This window comes from Nerophis lumbriciformis, linkage group LG05 (assembly GCF_033978685.3).
Source record: "Nerophis lumbriciformis linkage group LG05, RoL_Nlum_v2.1, whole genome shotgun sequence".
Taxonomy (NCBI): domain Eukaryota; kingdom Metazoa; phylum Chordata; class Actinopteri; order Syngnathiformes; family Syngnathidae; genus Nerophis; species Nerophis lumbriciformis.
The window spans coordinates 46,575,333-46,598,646 of record NC_084552.2 but is presented as its reverse complement, the minus strand read 5'-3'; the positions used below and the strand labels follow the sequence as shown (position 1 = coordinate 46,598,646).

Genomic DNA, 23,314 nt, shown 5'->3' with positions numbered 1-23,314 from the left:
ATAGTACTGTATATTTGTGTAAAGCTAATACTTACATATTGTGTATTACATTTCAGTATGTTATTTGAATCAAATAGTTTATACATTTGCCATTGTGTGTATTTCAGTTTTACAAAATAAAAGTCCAGTGCAAGACAAAAGTAAAGATAGGAAAAGACAAAGTAAGAACAACAACAATAAAGAGCCTAAATGGATTCATCTGCTTTGGAACTTTATTAGACGTCTTGGATTGGTTGTTAGCTGTCTGCCTAGCTGTATAACCTCAACACATATAGTGAGGGCAGAACTGACAATAAACTATCCATACACTTAGGTAAAACGGAATCCATCCTATTTGGGTCCCAAATCAACCTTAAGAAAGTCAGTGACTTCACTATAAAAGTGGGTGACATTGTTATCACCAGGAAAGATGAGGTCACCTACCTAGGTTCCATTCTAGAGGCTAATCTTTCCTGTGATAAAATGGCAACCAAGGTAATCAAAAAGGTCAACCAACGAACGAGATTTCTCTACAGAATCTCCTCTCTGGTCAACAAAAGCACCATGAAGATTCTAGCGGGAACTCTCGTTCAACCCTTTTTGATTACACTTGCACCTCCTGGTACCCTAGCACATCCAAAACCCTCAAATCTAGACTCCAAATATCCCATAACAAGCTAGTCAGGTATCTAGACCTCCACCCCAGATCACACCTCACTCCTACCCACTTCTCCAAAGTGGGCTGGCTCAGGGTGGAGGACAGAGTAAAACAACTTGCACTGAGCCTAGTCTATAAAATCCGCTACACCTCCCTGATACCGAAGTACATGTCAAACTACTTCCTTAACGTAAATGACCGCCATAACCACAACACCAGGGGGAACTCCACTAACCACATTAAACCCAGATTCCGATCTAACAAAGGTCTTAACTCATTCTCCTTCTATGCCACATCAATATGGAAGGCACTCCCAACAGGTGTAAAAGAAAGTGCATCTCTATCCTCCTTTAAAACCGCACTAATTTCATTTACAACCAGGTCTGGTGAAGATAAGGTCCTTTTTTTTCCTTTCTTTTTTCTTTCTTTTTTTTAGATAAGATAAATAAATATTTTCTTGGATAAAAGAGAAAGTAAAACAATATAAGGATAATTACATTTAAAAAATTAAAAAAAAAAAGTAATTAAATGAAAATGTTAGTGGACCAGCAGCACAAACAATCAAGTGTGCTTCAGGGACTGTGTCCCTTGCAGAAGTGTTGTCCATGTTGTGGGAACCAGAATATTGGTAGCAGAAAGAAACAACCCCTTTTGTGTGAGTGGGTGTGTATGAGTGTGAATGGGGGAGGGAGGGTTTTTTTTGGGTTGATGCACTAGTTGAAAGTGTATCGTGTGTTTTTTTTCTATGTTGATTTAATAAAAGAAAAAAAAAGAAAATAAATAAAATAAATTACACTATAAAAAAATGCACTAAAAGAACACCTCCAGGCAACTTCAACCCTATATAGACTAACACCCTTCCCCTCCACATCCCACCTCAACCCTAGACTAACACCCTCCCCCCTCCACATCCCACCTCCCCGGATTGTAAATAATCAAATGTATGTACTTTTTCTTATGCTTTCTGAACTCACTATGTTCTCTGTTCGCTGTACATATCCTACCAAGTCAGACCTACACTGTTTCAATGTCCATTTCTCAGATGATATAATTGTTGACTGAAGTGCTGATATCAACCAAACTTTAACCCCCCCCCCCCCCCCCCCCGCACCCCCGCACCAACCCCATCCACAACCCACCCCCTGGATTGTAAATCATGCAAATAATTCAATGTATATACTCTGATGATTAACTTGTGTGATGATTCTATTATGCATCAGATAGTATATATTTGTACCATGAATTGTTTTACGTGGACCCCGACTTAAACAAGTTGAAAAACGTATTCGGGTGTTACCATTTAGTGGTCAATTGTACGGAATATGTACTGTACTGTGCAATCTACTAATAAAAGTTTCAATCAATCAATCACTATCAGCAAAATACAGTCATCATACAAGTTAATCATCAGAGTATATACATTTAATTATTTACAATCCAGGGGGTGGATATAAAAGTTGTTTGTCAAAAAGTCACGAAAATAAAGGTTTTCAATGTGAAATTGTATCTTCTTGAGAGTGGAAGTATCCTGAGTGAGTAAAAACTACAAAAGTGTTACTGAATCTTGCCAAATGAGCTTCCTGTTCCGGGTGTGCGACAATTGGTCCTGGCTTCCTCAAACGCCCGATGCAATTGGCTGGCTGGCCCTCATGCGAGGTACGTCACGTGGTGACGTCACGCGGAGCAAGATGAGCGTTGTGTGCTCAGCGAACAACAGAGTAGAGCGAAGCAGACAAGCGACGGCTGGCAACTCTCACTAACTGTGCCAGCTCACACACAACACTCTGCCGTCTGCGCCAAGAACAGGTACATTATTCAGCTTTTCTCGCTTTTTGTGGGTTTGCATGTGTCGTGTTGTCTGGTTTTTTTTTCGGACTTGACGTAATTTGTCACTTTAGTGGTGCTGCCGCGTGACGAAGCTAGCAGCGTCGCGACACGGCTCATTCGTGACTGTCAAAACAAAACAAGCAGAGCCACAAAGAAGAAAACGCACGCGTATTTGTTTGTCATTTAAGTGGTTTTAGTCATTTGAAAGGAGCTGTTTGTTAGAGGTTTCCCTCGGGAAAGCTGTCAGGAAAGACACGTTTTGAGTTGGAGACTTATCTTGTGGTTTCTGATGTTAGGAAGCTAGCTAAGCTGGCTGGCTCGGTGTAAACAAACCTAGATGGCGGGGCTGCCCGATGACATGCCTGTCTGCAATGTTTGTTGGAACGATCGTACTCAACATGACGTTGTCATCAAGGCCTGTTCGGCTTTGTGTATGTACTCCAAAGTGTCTGTTAACTAAAGAGAGTATTCTTGGAGTTTGGGTTTCTATAGTACACTGTAAAACTCAATTTCCAGTACATTTGTGGCTGTCTCTGAAAGTATCTGCTAAAGCATTGCATTTGGACAATTTCCTTCAGTATTGGAGATGTTTTGTTTGCTAAATTACGGTAAGAGACATTTAGTACGTACTGTAGAGTATTATTATTGTTCTTGTTTTTAAATGTAATAATAATACGGTAATTTTAAATGTTGCACAATTCCACGTGTCAGAAAAGGCGCAGGAAGAGGCAGATCTTATTTATTCCTATTATTTCTTCACTCCCCGTGTCCATAATGTACCAAATGTACCTATTTTTGGTAAAAGAAAAGTATCAGAATAATATGTTTTAAACGTGTAATAATATAGTTAGTATTATTAATAAAATAGTTGACAAAAAATAATTAATACTGTTCAGAATAATGATGGCAGACACTGTGGCTCAGCATTGTTCTTTCAGACACTTTATAAACACAGAATATTTGTACTGTTTCTTCAACTGGCTCTTATTAGTACAGTGAGTCATTTACTTCATCTTAAATCCACATACAGAGTTGCTATTGCAGTGTTTCTTAACCATGGGCTGGCAAAAAATATGTTTCTCAGCTGTGGTTCATTCTCTTAAGTTTTATTTCACTTTTCCACCACTTGTGGCAGTAACGATAGTTTCAAATCAGAGTCATGTATAAAGAGCGTATGGCCAACAAAACGAGAGGCGCCATCTGCTACCAAGGGTGTGAGCGGCTGTGCCCAGATTCATGCAATTGCTTTCGTTTTGACTAGGGATGTAACGGTAAACGGTATATCGATAAACCTCAATAAAATTCCAGACGATTAGTAATACCGTTTGAATTTTTAACTACAGAAAAAACGTCATTATTATTGCATTTTCGGAAAGACCGCTTACTTCCTAGAAAAAGAGTCACAGTAGCGCACGCGCACTAACGTGGTTTCGCTTGAAACATGGCGAAAAGCAACTACAGACTTTGCTCGGTAGACTTCCTCTTGGACTAAACGGAGCCGAGAGCTTCGTTTAACTTTTTTTCCTCTCGCTTCATTTCCGTGGAGTCTCGTCGTGCGTTCTAGAGTGCACTGCTGCTATCAGTTGACGACAGGTGTGAACAATATTGGAGACAGACGCATTTGTCCCGCGCTAAAAGTATACTACGGAGGAGATGTTGCTTTCATTTTCTCAACACAACGTCCTGCTGTGACTGAGAGTTAATGACGTGAGGAAACATGCAGAACGCGATGTGTCAGGAACGTTGCCACAACTTGTTTATAAAGTCTTACCGTTTGTTTACTGGGATGATCACTCGTCCTTCATTTAACTGCTAACTTTTTCAGTGTTCCGATAATATCAATATTAGCTAAAAAAAAAAAAAAAAAAAAAGTGTCATCTCTTTGAATTGAACGCAGGCTGTGAAGATTGTGTATTAGATGTGAGAGGTATAACTTGTTTATTTTTGTTGGCCAAACTGAAACACATGGTGTTTTTAGAGAAGAGCAAAGCTTGTTTATTTGAGTTTATCTTCATTAGCCAAACTGCGTTGTGTTTTATATAGGTATCAAAAAGTATACACTAGGGTTGTACGGTATACTGAGTATCGTGGTACTAATCAATAGAAATCGGTACTATACCACCTTTGAAAAGTACCAGTACCGTCCTTTCATCTGAGGGCCGCTTTGCGGCTGTGACTACAGAGCCGAGGCGCGTGATGTTCAGTGTGTCAAAACGCACACACAAAGTGCTTACAAGTAATAACATCTTTGAGAAAAAAAAATGTCAAAAAACTTCAATTCTGCTGGGTAATAAAAAGAGTGCAGTGCAATATGGAGGTATTTGGGCTTCAAAACTAACAATAAAGGTGACGCTTTAAACAGGAAAGCACCGCGTTGCTAGTACTATTTTACATCTTCCCTGCTCGTCGGCTCCCAGACCGTGGTCGAGGAGAGCAGGGGAGACGTTCCCTCCACGACCAATGTATTGTTGGGGTTAACACCCTTCACTTCACAATAGGTCCGTAAGGCTTCGCTCTTAGGCCGGAATGACGAGGCCGTCGGTTAGTTACAACTTGGTCACTTTATTTATAATTTCCACAAGGCACAACCGGACATCCACCATGTTATTAACACTCCTGCACATGCTAGCGCTACCTTTCCTAACTTGCCTACTCACTTACTCACGTCACTCACCCCACATACTGCTATTCTTAAAGGTCACCCCACATACTGCCATTCTTAAAGGAGCACACACATACATACGTTACTCTCACAACAACTGCTTTAAAACACGCCTCGCCAAATGTGGCGATTAGTATTATCACCTTTGCTTCAAACTTAGGTAAACATTTAAATAATAAGCATTCAGATATGCACAAAGAGTTATAAAAAGTGACAGGTAATATAGTTGTTGCACCTGTCCTGCTGTTCGGTCCGGTGCAGACCGTAGTCGAGGAGCACATGGAAGACGTTCCCTTCAGGGTCGATGCCTTTTCAATGCCTTTTAATTTATATTTTAACCTTGTAAAATTGTTCTTTGACTGTGAGTGTTTAATGTAGTGTAATATTTTCTGTTAAACTAAAGCCAATATTGACATTTTTCATAGTTCCCTTTATTTGGAAAAGTATCATAGTATTGATATACATATTAGTACCGGTACTAGATTATTGGTATCGGAACAACCCTAGTATACACCATGTTTTTACATGTTGTGGAGATGTTCATTTCACAAAGTTACTTTAAAAAACATTTATGTGACATAGCGCTTTGTTAATGTTTTATTGTGTATAGTTAATTCCTATACAACATATTTCTGCTCAAACTCTTAATGTATCTGTCCCAATACAACATGTAGATGTAAATGTGCATAACTTCCAAAAATATTTCTCTCTATTTAAATATAAACAGATAAAGGCATCATGTAATGTGAAAAGGGTGACATATTGATACTTAATAAACATAAACATAAAGACAAATATTTGACTTTAAATATATTATAGATAATGTTTATAGCCTTACTAGACATTACATTCACACCCCAACCCAACACTGATAATAATGATATCCGTGATAAATTTGGTCACAATAACCGTGATAAGAAATGTTCATATTGTGACATCCCTAGTTTTGACGTTAGTTTTTTCGACAAAGTAAACCAAAATAATATGTTTATATAAAGTTCTAAACATGTTGCAGCTCATAAACTTACAATAAAAAATGCTTTTATTTCGTGAAACTATAATTTGCATTAAGTATTTGTCACACTCTGCTGCTCCATTCCTGCAGTGTTTCGTGACCAGCAGACACTCTAACACGCACCCGTCGGCGCAATAAACAAAAAAAATACACAGAACGACCAAAATAAATAACATACCATATTTTTGGGAGTTAAAATCCTTTCATTCTCTCAAAAATCGACAGTGCGCCTTATAATCCAGTCCACCTAATGTACAGAATAATTCTGGTTGTGCTTACCGACCTCGAAGCTATTTTATTTGAAACATGGTGTAATGATAAGTGTGACCAGTAGATGGCAGTCACATAAGATATGTGTAGACTGCAAGATGACACCAATAAACAACACCAAAACTTTAAATGTTCCACTGAGAATATAGAACATTACACACGGTGCTCAGAAATCTGTCAAAATGTTTTAGTATGACTTTGGTAAGCTATGAAGGCACACCGCTTGATGGATTGTCAGTGCATTACCGTACTATGCTTCAACATATGGGTATGATTATGGTGTGTGTGTATAAGGACCACAAAATGGCACCTATTTGGAGACAAATTATCTGCCGTTTTGTTTCGCATTATTATGCAAAAACAATTTTTCTTCCCTTCTGGTACCTGCTGATCTGGATTTGGGATTGCATAAATCCTAAAAATTAGCAGGCGTCCGCCATTGTAGTCCATGCCAACAACAATGTCCATCCATCCATCCATTTTCTACCGCTTATTCCCTTCGGGGTCGCAGGGGGCGCTGGAGCCTATCTCAGCTACAATCGGGCGGAAGGCGGGGTACACCCTGGACAAGTCGCCACCTCATTGTCGATAAACTTATTTTTTTCCTCTATCTTCTTACGGGGCATTAATTCTCCGCTGTTGCCATTTGTAATATAAAGGAGCGTAAAGTTCTAACTTAAATCTGTAACGAGGTTTGCAGAGTTATTGCTAATCAGTTTATTTATTTACCTACAGTACTTATTTTGCTTTGTAATATTCCTGCTTCATTCTCTTCCATCTCACTTGTATTTGTTACGGAGTTCGAATGAAGAGCTATTGTTAATCAGTTTACCTACTTATAGTACTTATTTTGCTTTGTAAAATACCTGCTTCATTCTCTTTCATCTCACTTGTATTTGTTGTGAAGTCCAAATGAAGCCTGCATTCTCCATTTACTTTGCTACCTTTTTAAATTAATGTCTTCATTCCAATATTGGGTCCTCTTAGATGCTGCCGACGCCATGTTGGCGTTGTCGCCTATGTTTTGATTAAATGGGATGTGTTTTGGGTTTATATGCCGCGTGTTGACACTAGTGCATATATGCCGCGTGTTGAGACTGGTGCATGTGCAATACAAAGGGTCCCCTCAGACAGCACACCCACTTGGTAAGAACTGGTTTTCAATCGTGTAATCTGGGTGTTAATCCGATTTATCAAAAGCTAAACAATCAGATGAAGGCGTTTCCATGGGTTGTAAAATTATTTTTTGAGCCAAATTATTTGAGAAGTCCGACTAATTGTGCATGGAAATGTAGTCACTGACTGATTTTGCACTTCAGTGAAGTCCCCAAGACCTACCAACACGAATACAAACAGCCTTAAAAAAACTCTACTCTAAAAAATACTGAGGAGAAGAGCAAGCAATATTCAATCCACATTCTGACTTGTCTTATGCATGTGAAGTTTTTTGTTTTGTCCTTTTGGATTAAATTAATCCAAAACTATCCACAACATTGTTGCCATTCTCAACCACGCTTGTGTAAAACTGGATTTTTTGCAATGACCACTCCCAAAACAAGGCTTGACGCAAACTGCAATTATTAGCAATGATGTCATCTCTATGGAATAAAAAAACTCCAGGCATGCTCTGACACATTGGTTCAAAGCGGTTGGTAACCTGTCTTAAGAGTAATGCTAGAGTGGCAATCTCAAGATGCACGCAATAATAGGTTATATAATGTGTTGCTAAAAGTGACTCGTATATTTTAAAAACGTGGCCTTGCATCAATAAATTCATGCTTTGTGTTTGCGCTTATCCTGTTTTTCTCTCGTGTTGTCTCAACTAAGCATGAAGTCTTGTCATAAATATTGAATAACTTGGACAGATAAGTCTCTGCCTTGAAACTAAACTTTTGGTAATAAATAAAGAACACTCCCATTTGTCCCATTTCCAACTGAACGTGTCGAAACCCATTTTTGAATTTTTTAATCTTCCTTTGGGAATCCGACAGCGTCTGACTCTTTTAAAGGGCAGAGAGAAAGTAAGATCTATAAATATAATAAAACACAAGTCTTTGTGGACATAGCACAGCAACAATTCTATTAAAAAGCACACAGTGTGTCATTAAACATTCATCTTTTTTGGTAGATTTGATGCTGCACCCTACTATGGATTTAGGGTTTTTACGGGGCGTTTTACTCGTGAAGTTATTGCATAATGATGTTAACAGGATAGGCTGCTAATAAACATTGCTCTAATTAAGGACAAACTAGATTTTATGAGTGCTAAAAGTTGGTTTTAAGCATCATACATGTTCCCAGCTAGCGAAAAGCCATGTTGTTCCCTTCAAACCCCCAGTTTGTGTAGATGTCTTTATATAGAAAGTAGCTTTAGGGCCCCTTGTCATCAGCATGCACTATTTTTATCTCCATGTGACCACCTTTTGAATTACTTCTTACCCAGTTGCATTTATTTAGTACCGCAACCAGACACGCCGAGACCCTAGTGTGTGTCCACATTTGGAGACGGTGAGCAGAATATTTTAAAATGTTTAATCCTAATAAATGATCCCCAACACAAATGTTTGTGCTTGCTTTAGTCATCACTGTGCTGTCAATCCTGACAATGAAAAATGCAATGGAAGGATATCACCTCCTCTTGTCTATTAGGCATTCTACAGCTTGCTTTTCCAGGACTGTCAGCATCTCTGTGTCCTTGCCGATATTTGATAGTAAACATCTCATACAGAACATGTCTTGTATTAGACAGTGGTTGTCTTTGTTAATGTCTCCATCATAATAATACTAGTTAGCAGCGGGAAGTAGAATATAATAGAATAGAAAGTACTTTATTGATCCCTGGGGGAAGTACAGTCAACACCAGGGTTTCCCCTCGATTGCCACTATATATGTGTCTCATTTATGACATGATCATTTTGATTTGCAATGATGCATACAATTTCTTTAAAAAAGCTAAACAAATGTTTTATGTATCTTTATAAACAAATATGTGTTATTAGTTATTAATAATAACATGTGTTTCTTATTATCAGAATCAGATTTATTGGCAATGTTTAATACACACATCATTTGACTTGGGAGACTGTGCTCTCTTTGTTCAATGCAATTTCATTGGTTGCTGCTTATTGTAAACTATAGGCTACACTATATTCTTTCCTTGCTGAATGTTGCAAGTTAGTTTGCCAAATATGTAAACAGTCCTTTGAATTAGAGATAAAAAAATAACTTGAGGTGTTTTGTTGCTATCCTCCACAATAAAGTCACTGTAAAACTAACCACACTAAGGAAAGTACATTATATATACACATGAAGTGCACATACACGTAGGAATCATGTTAAAATAATTATTTAGTTTGGAATAAACTAAAAAAGAAATACCGTTATGCAGGATGAGCTCTAATGCGGCTAGTTCAATTATTAACATACAATGGACGAGCTAATTGACAGGCTATCCAAAATTAGCATGGACGATCGCAAGGCACATAATAATAGGCAATCATTCACACTCACATTCATGTCTATTGACAATTTACAGTCTCCGATAAACCTAACATGCATATTTTTGGAATGTGGAAGGAAACTGGCTTACTGAAGAAAAACCAAAAACACGCACACACGCTGGGGTTCTCCCACAAAGAGATGTCCAAGATGCACACGGCGTAAAGTTGGTAGTAATGCCAAAATAATTAGGGTAGTTTACACAGGGTTGAACAAGAAATACCTTAATTAACTTGAAATAACTTTCTCTTCAACTTTCTCTCCTTACTTTTGCCGAGTGTCAGCTCCGATCAGGTGCGCAACCAGCTGTATTGATACTGACAGGCGATTTAGAGGCACGCTTTTGTTGTTTTTCGAAATAAAGCATAGAGGAACATTGTTACGAAATTTGAGGTGTTTTTCAAACTTATTATGACCAACAGTACATAAATAATATACTACATACAGTATATCCATTTACACAATATTTTACCTAAATTTGTTTTCATGAAAAAAAAATATTTTCTTGTAAAAAATATATATTTTAAAGGTGTGGCGGCATTTATCTTGCAGTGGCGGTGCGCCTCAATCATTTACATGTAGAGTAAACCCCGAACATTAAACGCACGGCTACGATGTTACAGTTCGAGCTTATGATAATAGTAGTGAAGCAAGGAGAATATGACATAATCATGACTGAAGCGCCGTATTTCTTCCAGAGCACAAATGTAGTCTACACTCTGTAAAGGCTCCATGAGGCGCAACAGTGCTTGAGATAATGACTTTAATGCACACCCATGCAAAAATGCCAATCAGTAAAATATAGAATATAATAGAAAGTACTTTATTGATCCCTGGGGGAAATTCAGCACCATATGTGACAGTATGTTACAATGAATGTTGCATTTAGCCATTGGTATACCACTTTTGTACTTTATACCATTTTTAACGACTTTGTAGATCATCACGTCGAAGTCCAAAGACATGTTGGAAGCCTGCGCTGAAAGTGCATAATGGATTGCAACATTTATATTGTGTCATATCTAAGTGGATAAGGACACAGGGTCATTATCTAGCAACAACTGTACAAACACACAATGTTTGTTTAAATGTTTAAAGTATGGTAATATTCTATGACTTGAGTACATTAAATATGTTTATGCACCAGTTAGACGAGAATTGAACCAAACGCTTTGCCTTTTGCCCTACTTTTTCTTTTCTTTTCAATGAAAGTAAAACCTTCCTTTATGTGTGTCATCATGTTTGCACATGTACGCAGTGTGTCACTTGTATAGTTTATATAGGGAAAAAAGAACAAATAAATTCCCCATTGACATTTCTTTGTGCTGTTCAGTTGTTCTCGTCTTCTCTTCAGTTGCCTCTATTGATTTTTGCTGCTCGCTCATCAGTGACAATGACCGACTGTGGAGTCTTGTTAAACCAATACCAGATAAACTTATCTTTCTAGAAGTAGTGGTCAGTGAGTTTATGCACACACACACACACACACACGCACACACACGCACACACACACACGCGCACACACACTATCATATCAGTCTCACAGCAGTGCTACTATTGAGCTGTGTTTCAAGTCAATGAGTCAAAATAACAGATGAATAGCATCAATAGCTAAAGGACAATAATGAATATTAATTGCTATTAGCCTAGGGCTAATGGGTGCATTATGACCTCACTCTAGTTTTGTGGATGCAAATAATAGAATGTATATTGTATAGATGTGTAATAAGAATGTATATAAGGTACAAGCAAGCCCCTCTAACAGTTTATCACACTCTCAGAAACTTTCAAGAGTTTTGTGTTCTTGTGCAGCCGTTTAGCTTGGTAATTGATTCGTACCCGGTTGCAGAGGAAGAAAATATTTTTGGTGGTTATTTCCTACAGTAGACTGCAGTGTGGACGCATTTCAGAGTGTCTCGTTGAGGATAAAGTACTTTTTATTGTAGGGATGTTCCAATCAGTGTTTTATGCTGCCATTTGGATACTGATCATTCATACCAATACCAAACACATGCAAAACCTGTTAACCTTTTAATGTATTTATGGTGAGTGCTATTGACATTGTAACAATATCAACACAACATTTAAACTAGTTCCTTTTTTTTATTATTACGTACAATTGTTTGAGCAAATCGAAGTCAATACCACACAATAACTAAACACATGTAAACACTACAATCTATTACTATTTTAAATTATGTAGTTTTTGCCCTCAGTCCTTCTGTGTCCAGGAACATATTCCCTGAATGTGTTAACCCTCACAATTTTTTTTAAAGTGAATTAAAAGTATTGATCTGAAGCAGTTTGGTATCGATCAGATACTGATAATACTTTTGATATCAACACCACCAAGTTATGGATGGATCGGCCCTCTTACCAACACCACAACTATACACACAACAGTTATCAATCAATCAATGTTTATTTATATAGCCCTAAATCACAAGTGTCTCAAACATACACTGTGTATGAAGATGCACAATTAGCAGCTATCTTGTCAGCCAGGAGCCTAATAACAGTGTGTGCGTTGGTGATCGGCATTAATCGACAATGGCGATCACATTCTTTTTCATGCAAAGTGGCCGATCGATCGGCACATCTCTACTTTATTGTTGGTATTATCTTGTTTTTTCCTATCTTTCCAGCTCCACCTCATCAAGCTCTGAGTGACGTTCTCACTGCAGTCCACCACTTTGACCTGGCTGGGTTCAGTCTAGCGTTTTCAAGCTGGACGAAGGAGAAGCGAATGGGCCCACGGGCCTGGCCTTTGTGCTGAGACAAAGAACTTCTTGCCTTGTCGAGCACAGCACAGATAGCAGCACAGGTTCTTCAGGTTCTTCAGACGCACAGTGCCACTCACATAATGGGGTGAGTTGTGTACACACACACACACACAAGACATGACAGTACAAAGATACGAGAAAAAGTTCTCAGAAAGACGCAGTGCACATTTTGCATTGAATGTCATCAGAGTGCAGTGATCTTGTAGTGACATGCGCATTTTTGCTTCAAATCTAGCGTCAAGTCCTAGTTTTAATTTTCCTGAGGGAACTCTCCTGAAGAAATCAATAAAGTACTATCTATCTATCTAGTTCTATATATACTCTAGGAACCTTATTGTGTGTCGTCCCATGAAGCTAATCTGCCACATGTGCTAGACAACTCTTGCGTGGTCTTTATGTATTCACACAAAGCTGCCGCTCTGCTCAGCGTTACCATATGCCGCCATTGAGCTGCAACACAATAGCGGCCGTGTGTGCACCCTACACTGTGTTTATGTGAAGTGCTTTTTTACCTGCTGTAACACAACACATGCGGACACCTGAGCGCTTTTGTCAACAGAGAGCGTCTGTCTTAACGTCTTGCAGGATAGCCTTTTGAAGTTTTCACCGTTTGTGACCGCACTTTAGGGTATTATGATAAATGGTATCATCTTTATTTGTATTTCCTAGATTACATTTTTTTGGTCTAAAAACTAAAGTGAAACGACTGAAGGGTTAATACTAACAACTGATGATAACACAAAGCTATAATTTGTTTTATTTATATACAGTAATTTTTACCTCCCTGTATCCTTTGATTTAATGGAAAAAGTTTGGACATCCATGGTTAATATGACATGCGATACTCCCATTTAGTGCCTATTACAACAAATGTGACATCTGTAAAGCTGAAACTTCAGTAAAAGCCACAATGTAGTACATTAGTGCTAGTGGAGTCCCTATCTGATATTGCTATTGGATATCGGTCTGATATCATCAAAAACACAAGTATGTTATTAAATGTGCTTCCATGTCAAATGTGTGATAAAATGTCAATAAGAAATAGTTTATAGTTGATAACACCTACCATTTTTCTTTGTTTGACTAATTTCACCTGATCAAACCTTCTGTAACATTCCACCAGTGTTTTCAAAGCAAAGTCTGTGTCGTCGCCGCCAATGTTTTTTCGAGCCGAATGGCTATAGTGCGCATGCGCTGCCGCGCTTCAGTTTTCAGGAAGTAAGCCGTGTTGCCTAAAATGCATCAATAAATGAAGTTTTTTTGGTAATTACAAATTTTAACGGTATTACTTACTGTCGGTTTATCATTATACCGTTACAATATATATATTTTTGTATATATTATATATGTGTGTATGTATATGTATGTATATATTTGTTTATGTGTATAAATATCTAAATGTATATATTATGCTGTGCACATTAACAAAAATGGCAATGATGCAGACATCAGTAGCCAAAGGAGGTGTCTTTAAGACATATTTTTGATATTATTAATACTTAAATATAATACATTTAGTAATATTGTAATTTATAATATACAATATTAACATACAATATAATAATAATAAACAATACAATAATTATAGATGTGTAAATAATCAGTTCATAATTGCATTGTATCCCCTGAATCGTAACTGAATCCCACCTCGACTAGAAACTCTCACATGTTGCTCGGGGATTAAAAGCAATTGTTCGCTTTTTTTTTTTTACCACATTTAAAGAAATAGATTATGGTAATGGAATAAAATGTTAATCTTTCAATGATACTAGTTTTCTTATTATGCTGTAACACACCAGCTACTAGTTGTTATTGTTAAGGTGGTCGCCACCAAGTAGAGCATGTGTGAGTCACATGTTAGTAGTCTATGTGTGTACAAGGGTGAGGTCTTCCCTCTTTTTCTTCTTGCCTCGCTCTGGACTTTGATTGGTGCAAGTGGTCCCCTGTAACACGCCCTCTACTTGTTTATGTTGAGGCAGAAGGTTTTCCTAGAAGGGCTCATGTGTGACTTGTAGGGTGAAAATAACCATCAGCATATCGTAGTGTTACCAAATAAAGTATGTATAGTAGAAACCAATCTTGGTAAAAACTTATAATACACATCTCAGGGCATTCAATCGGTCGCAACTGGAATGTTTGGTTTGTCTTGGAAGACCTTTCGCCTCATGGACTTAGATTGGTCAGATCTAGTCTAGCGGATGGTGCCAATACCTCAGTAGGCGTCATCAGTTCATGCTCATAGACTTAGATTGGTCAGATCTAGTCTAGCGGCTGGTGCCAAAACCCCAAATAAAAAAAACAGGAGGGTGTGCCTGCGCAAGGATGGTTTTGCCGTATTGTAATGAGAAAAACAACTGTTTTGATGCAACGAGCAATCCTACTGTCAAAGCCAATGACAGTCGTTAAAGTGTAATTTCCCCTTGTTAGCGTTGAGGTATTGTGTGGCAGAACGATCGCTGTGGATCGACTACTGCCAGTCCAAAATAGTTTGAAAACCCCAAGTTAGCATTCCATTCAGTTGTAAAAAAAAAAATGGGCCAAATGGCATTCTGGTCACCTTCTGTGACCACAATGTTTCTAACTCTTGTTATTTGTTGGAGGCTTAATTTCAGAGTCTTTTAGGAATGGTTAAAAGGACAGTGTTGTTTGTGGGAGATAGGTGGTGTCGCAGACCACCTCCTCTGTTCAGGGATGGTTTCTCAACCTTTCCTCACTCCTCTTTCATACCATCCGTCCTCCCTGTCGAGAATCTGTACATTTGTGTTCTCAAAGGAGTGCTGTTTCTCCCTGAGGTGCTGAGTCTTGGCGTGAAGAGTTTGCCCGTCTATGCTGTGCCATTCGTAGGCTTAGTGTTTGTTTTGTTTCTCCAATATATGAATTAGTGCATTCATCATTACACTTTAGGTTGATTGGCAACACTAAATTAGCCCTAGTGTGTGAATGTGAGTGTGAATGTTGTCTGTCTATCTGTGTTGGCCCTGCGATGAGGTGGGGACTTGTCCAGGGTGTACCCCGCCTTCCGCCCAAAGCAGCTGAGATAGGTTCCAGCACCCCGCGACTCCGAACGGGACAAGCGGTAGAAAATGGATGGATGGCTGGATCATTACACTTGATAGCATACACCAGATTGTTTTTTCGTGGGCGTGGGGTGTCCGGTCTTTAGGATGCTCTAGTCTCTGTCTCTGTCTTAGAATACATGCAACACACACTAGTCTCTCTGTCTTAGAATACATGCAACACACACTAGTCACAGGTGAGATGCATTGCTAAGCCAGCATGTTTTTAATAAGTCTAAGGGTGTATGTTGTTCCAGCAGTCATGTACCTGCAGAGAAGCTTCTCAAAGTGCCCGATTATCACCTCAAGTCCACCTGATAGGCGCACAAATGCTAAGCGCTTGATGTTCCATCCATCCATTTGCTACCGCTTGTCCCTTTCGGGGTCGCGGGGGTGCTGGAGCCTAACTCCGCTGCATTTGGGCGAAAGGCGGGGGAAACACCCTTGATGTTGAAAATAATTTATCGACCTCATGGCGCCATGCGAACTTGGGCTGACTTCCTCTGCTAACAGCCCTACATTCAGAACATCTAACATTTGTGCAGATGATAGAATATCAAAAATGTTGCCCTTAAGTTGCGGTTGCAACTGCGGATAATGCTACTTTTCTTGTTGCATAACCGTAGAATTGACCCTCAGAGCGTGAGATCTTTGCAGCGTGTCAAATGTGACATCAAGTCTGTTCAAGTTCCAGTTCCACACATGCAGAGATGACCTCCAGGCGTTGCAAAGGGATTCCAAGAGAAAACAAGAAGGAGCAGTGTTATTGCACAAGTTTGTCAGTGATTTCACAAGGCCACTGCTTTGCACATGAAGGGCTGGGACGTCGACAGCCTCCCGAGAGGAATGCGATCACATACCAGACTATAAACACCAGCGATATTTGATTCCATAATATAAAATTTACGCCTCATGTGCATGTGGCACGCACTAAATTGCAAGGCAAGTTTTTTATAGAGCACCATTCGTACACAGGCAATTCAAAGTGCTTTACAGAAAATTACGAGAAGGCAAAAATAAAAATGAAATAATCATGATTCAAGTTAAAATCTTAAAATATAATCATCACAAAAACAATCATCATTTTAATTTAAATCATAGTGTAGATCAAATACTTTCAGTAGTCATCTCCTCTGCTCCCCCCTATCCCTTGTGGAAGGGGAGACACACAGATCCGGTGGCCATGGATGGGGTGCTGGCTGTCCGGGGTCGGGACCCGGGGTGGACCGCTCGCCTGTATATCGGTTGGGAACATCTCTGCGCTGCTGACCCGTCTCCGCTCGGGATGGTTTCCTGCTGACCCCACTGTGGACTGGACTCTTACTGTTATGCTGGATCCACTATGGACTGGACTCTCACAATATTATGTTAGACCCACTCGACATCCATTGCATTCGGTCTCCCTAGAGGGGGGGGTTACCCACATATGCGGTCCTCTCCAAGGTTTCTCATAGTCATTCACATCGACGTCCCACTGGGGTGAGTTTTTCCTTGCCCTTATGTGGGCTATACCGAGGATGTCGTTGTGGCTTGTGCAGCCCTTTGAGACACTTGTGATTTAGGGCTATATAAATAAACATTGATTGATTGATTGATATGCTCAAATAAATAAGTGTTTACAGCCTGAATTTGAACATTACATACAAGACTCTTGCAGATTTAAAGAGCTTAAAACGAAAACACAGCCTCACCAAGTTTGGTCCTGACTCTGGCCACCAGCAGGAAATTAATTACTCCCTGAGGTTCTCAGAGTTACAGACAGTTCATATTGTTCTAACATGTCAGATATGTACTTCGGCACAAGACCATGAAAAGACTAGTACACAAGCAAAGCTGTTTTAAAGTCTATCCTCTGAGCAACAGGAAGCCAGTGCAGTGACCGCTCTGCACTAATATGGTCATATTTCCTGGTTCCTGTCAGGACTCGAGCAGCAGCATTCTGGATGTACTGCTGCTGCTTTACAGCTTGTTTAGAGCGCCCAGTGATAAGGCCATTACGGTGGTCTAACCTGCTGGAAACAAATGCATTGATTAGTCTTTCTAAGTCTGCTTTAGACGCTTTTAGCAATGTTTTTGGTGGTTAAAAAGCTGCTGATGTTATTGACTTAATGTGGCTGTTAATGTTCAAGTCTGAGTCACTTATTACTCATAGATTTATAACCTGATTATTAGGTTTCAAGGAGAGGTTTTCAAGGTGACTAATAATAGTTGCTCTTTGTTTCTGTGGGCCACCAACACAAATTTCAGTTTTGTCTGAGTTTAGCTAAAGAAAATTGTTTTACATCTGCACACATGTGTGTGAATTAAGCACATTTCACTTTTCCCAGGAGCCATTGCATTTACTCAGATGTCCCGTTTGAAGTTGTCAAGTCATCAGATTTCAGTCAGGTCAGCTGAGAGCCATCATACAGCACATTGTCGGCATGCGCAGAAAGATCATCCAATCCAAGATGTTCTCCATGTTTGTTCTTTGATCACAACCACTTATTCACATCTGGACCTCCATTACACGCATTCTTTAACACGCGAGATTAGAAAAAACCCCACCACAGTGCACATGTGACGGTTGCCAGGCTCTCATTGTCACTCAAATCACACTAACTCTGTCCATGAATGCACCTTGGAAGAATGCAGATGAATGCCACAAGTGGGACTTGGGGTCTTTTGTTGACCGGCTCGAGTTTGGGTTTTTCAGACGTGCGACGAGAAGACGAAAAGGCAGGAGGACGACAAAGGAGGAGAGGCGGGCGAGGACGACCAAGGCGAGAGGAGCAGCAGCGACGAAGGCTTCATGGGCATGACGCCGCTACTGCAAGCTCACCATGCCATGGAAAAGATGGAGGAGTTTGTACACAAGGTCAACACTTGCACTTTACATCACTTACAGTACAGGAGTACAGTACTGGAGTATTGTTGGAAGTAATAATTTAATAACTACATGAACACACCTTATGCAGTAAGTACACTAATAGAAAAATTACATACAAGGATGAATCTAAACCATATTAAAAAGTGCATTTTGGGAGTAATAAGTGTGACTAATGAGACCACTACACCGCTGATCCTCTCACATGTCCAAGTATACCATCTTCATCCTTCACGATGATCATGGCATTTCACTTCACAAATAACAATAAATATTATGTTAATGATGACAAAATAAATACATACAATGTTCACTTTACTTTGGCGCACTGCCTTCAGTGTCTGCCTCATGCCGAGGGACATAATAAAGGGCAAAAAGTTGACCTAAAAAAAAAAAAAAGAAAGTAACATCGTTCTTCCACAGTGTCGTGGCGGCCGACATGTATCAGCATTTTTTTTTCTAGTACTTTTTCTTTTTGTACTGTATTCATCATTTATGAGCGTACTAAGTAACCACAGAGAAAAAGTAACCATCCTTTCTCCTTGCCAGGTGTGGGAAGGTCGGTGGCGTGTCATTCCTCACGACGTGCTCCCTGATTGGCTGAAGGACAACGACTTCCTGCTCCATGGCCACAGACCGCCCATGCCTTCTTTCCGCGCCTGCTTCAGGAGCATCTTCAGGATCCACACAGAGACGGGCAACATCTGGACACACCTGCTAGGTGACACACACTAATTTCATTTAATTGAATGACGTCACCTTCATTCAGTCTTCTAAAAGAAAACAGTCCTTTGGATTTCCTCCCGACAAGAAACAATTGATGCCACCCGCTGGTCACCTTTTTAATAATGTTTTTCCCCAACTCTCCAGGCTGCCTGTTCTTCCTCTGCCTGGGCTTGATGTACATGTTCCGACCCAACATGTCCTTTGTTGCGCCAGTCCAGGAGAAGGTGGCCATCGGAATGTTCTTCCTGGGCGCCATCCTCTGCCTCTCCTTCTCCTGGCTCTTTCACACAGTCTACTGCCACTCAGAGGGCGTGTCCAGAGTCTTCTCTAAGTAGGCAACACACACATCATTTATTGTTACTAGAGATGTCCGATAATATCGGGCTGCCGATAAATGCTTTAAAATGTAATATCGGAAATTATCTGTATCGGTTTCAAAAAGTAACATTTATGACGTGTTAAAACGCTGCTGTACGGGGTGGTACACGGACGCAGGGAGAAGAACAGAGCGCCAATAAACCTTAAAGCCACTGTCTTTGCGTGCTGGCCCTTTCACATAATATCTACGGCTTTTCACACACACAAATGAATGCAATGCATACTTGGTCAACAGCCATACAGGTCACACTGAGGGTGGCCGTATAAACAACCTTAACACTGTTACAAATATGCGCCACACTGTGAACCCACACCAAACAAGAATGACAAACACATTTCGGGAGAACATCCGCACCGTAACACAACATAAACACAACAGAAAATACCCAGAACCCCTTGCAGCACTAACTCTTCCGGGACCCTACAATATACACTCCCCCCTCCTCCCCACCACCTCAACCTCCTCATGCTCTCTCAGGGAGAGCATGTCCCAAATTCCAAGCTGCTGTTTTGAGGCATGTTAAAAAAAATAAGGCACTTTGTGACTTCAATAATAAATATGGCAGTGCCATGTCGGCATTTTTGTCCATAACTTGAGTTGATTTATTTTGGAAAACCTTGTTACATTGTTTAATGCATCCAGCGGGGCATCATAACAAAATTAGGCATAATAATGTGTTAATTCCATGACTGTATATATCGGTATCAGTTGATAATCGGTAATTAAGAGTTGGACAATATCGGCATATCGGATATCGGCAAAAAAGCCATTATCGGACATCTCTAATTGTTACACACTTTTCCCCATAAAGAAATCATGTAAATTCACTGTGTTTTCCGTACTACAGAGTGCAACGGGATATAAGCCACACCCATTACATTTCAGAAGAATTTTTTTTTTTTTTTTAAATATTGGTCGCACCGGACTATAAGCCACATATATATACATTGTGAATTGTAAATGTTTATTTACATACCTTAATTGTTTCCCAACGGTGTCTGTAACACGGCAGTAAAATGGCTGATCAAACAAAACAGAAGTCATCGTCATGGACCCACTAGCTGCGGAAACTACAGTAGCTCTCCAATCAGCTAAACAGACTCAATAACTGCACAGTGAGGTTTTGGTAATATGCAGCACTGAAACAATTGAAAAAGAATGCCATTGTAAGTTAATAATACTAACACACACTCATAGACATGTTAGCCTTTTAGCAATTACATTACAATAGCACGGAGAAAAATGCATGAAAACACTCCTACAGACATCACACATTGGACCATTTAGTAAGTATAAATAGTTTTAGTTTAAATGGTGAAACTTACAAACGTTGCTTGGAGTGATGAATGAAGAATCCTTTCAAGCAGAAACGCTAGTTTTATTTGTGACCATCAATATTTTGTGGTGTGCAGGTTGGACTACAGCGGCATCGCCTTCCTGATCATGGGATCGTTTGTGCCGTGGCTCTACTACTCCTTCTACTGCTCCCCTCAGCCTTGCTTCATCTACCTGATGGTGGTGTGCGTGCTGGGACTGGCCGCCATCACCGTGTCCCAGTGCGACTTCTTCGCCACGCCGCAGTACCGAGGAGTCCGAGCAGGTGTGGTCTCCCTCGTGCTGCGCCCTCTGCGCTCCGTCAGCGTGTTGTTCATCCACCGCTTGTTCCCCTCAGGTGTGTTCGTGGGTCTCGGTCTGAGCGGCGTGGTGCCCACCCTTCACTTTGTGATCAGCGAGGGTCTCATTAAGGCCACCACCATCGGACAGATTGGCTGGCTCTTCCTCATGGCCACGCTCTACATCACAGGAGCCTGCTTGTACGCCGCTCGCATCCCAGAGAGGTTCTTCCCCGGCAAGTGTGACATCTGGGTAGGTCTCCTTTTTTTTCTTTTATTCAATACTTGGTCACGTTACACTTTTAGTATCTTCAAGCACATCGGGTCAAATCAGGTGCCCTACTCCACTGCAACCAGCAGAGGGCACTGTTGATTCCAGTTTGTGCTCTTCATTCCTTAGCATTTAACAAATATTGTTCTACAAATGTGCATAATGTAGAAAACACACAAATATAAATCCAATGTTGAAAAAAATCACAGCCATTAAAAACAAATACTGTACATTTACCTTTGTAAAAATAGTAACTCCCATTTAAAAGTAATACTTTACTGGGATTCTCAAACTGTGGTACATGTACCACTAGTTGTACGCGGGTTCCATCTTGTGGTAAGCAAAAAAAAAATCACTAGATTAAAGTACAGTGTTTTATTTTCCTATATTCAAACTGTGTTATTTTTCAAACTGTGTAATCTTACAGTTAGATGGCCGTTAAAAAAAAAAGCACTTTGTGACTTCAATAATAAATATGGCAGTGCCATGTTGGCACTTTTTTCCATAACTGGAGTTGAAGTTGTTCTCTTATTTTGTAAAACCTTGTTTTTGATTGATTGATTGAAACTTGTATTAGTAGATTGTACAGTACAGTACATATTCCGTACAATTGACCACAAAATGGTAACACCCCAATAAGTTTTTCAACTTGTTTAAGTCGGAGTCCACGTTAATCAATTCATGGTAAAGTTACATTGTTTAATGCATCCAGCGGGGCATCACAACAAAATTAGGCATAATAATGTGTTAATTCCGCGACTGTATATATCGGTATCGGTTGATATCGGAATCGGTAATTAAGAGTTGGACAATATCGGAATATCGGCAGAAAAGCCATTATCGGACATCTGTAGTTACAGTGGCCAAAAATATTAATTATACTTGTTAAACAAAACTTTTACCTTGTTAATACATACTTTGGCCTACTGTGCTACGGAATTTAAATGGTGGTCATTATGGTGGTACTTGGTCAAAAAAGTTTGAGAGCCACCTACTACCTACTGTATATTAACACTTTGGCAAAGAAACATTAGTTTTGGGGGGAAAATTATCCCGTTTAAAACTAATACTGTTTATAATAACAAATTCATTTAAATATACATATTTAAAAAGAAACAAGAGCTAAAGTTAAAAAAAAGTCACATTAAAATATTAGAAATGAAGAAAAAAATATTTTTATTTTGCCATTTCAAACCAACACAAAGTAATACAAAAAGAATAATGTACAAAAGCTTTTGAATAAAATATTGGGCTGGCAAACACTTTACAAATGTAATCCCAATCAATCGCATTGTCTGTAGTCAACTCGTATTTAATTGCAATTAACTGTAGATACATATAAGAATGTTTTCATCTTTAATAAGTGTGCCTCAGACCAGCGGTCCCCACCCGCTGGTCCAGGCACCGGCACCGGTCCGTGACGCATTTGCTACCGGGCCGCAGAGAAAACATTAAATAATTTATAAAGGACTGCATTTTCTCCAACTTAACTTTCAGTTGTCCCACTAGACACACCAATAAGCTTGTTTATAGATGTACAATAAAACTCTTCATAGGAAGTTGCCATTTGTTATATTTGTTCTAACTTTGTGACATGATACGATGCACATTAACGAACATAAAAAATATAAATATGATTGATTGTAGCCGAAGGCTGATTTCCATCTGCATCTCATTGCAAACAAGCCCAGGGCTCCCACTAATTCAGGGT

The 23,314-nt window shown here is 39.5% G+C and overlaps 1 protein-coding gene across 1 annotated transcript in view; it reads left to right on the top strand.

The window, feature by feature from the left end:
- Positions 1–12,606: 12,606 nt before the first annotated feature.
- The window catches only part of LOC133605965 (adiponectin receptor protein 2-like), a gene marked incomplete at its 5' end in the record, with an annotated part of 12,756 nt that continues 2,048 nt past the window's right edge, over positions 12,607–23,314 (top strand). Inside the window, 5 exons of the mRNA XM_061959402.1 lie at positions 12,607–12,777; positions 18,444–18,605; positions 19,164–19,335; positions 19,485–19,671; positions 21,132–21,585. Coding sequence (XP_061815386.1) covers positions 12,607–12,777; positions 18,444–18,605; positions 19,164–19,335; positions 19,485–19,671; positions 21,132–21,585 — 1,146 coding nt within the window. The remainder of the gene's footprint in view (positions 12,778–18,443; positions 18,606–19,163; positions 19,336–19,484; positions 19,672–21,131; positions 21,586–23,314) is intronic.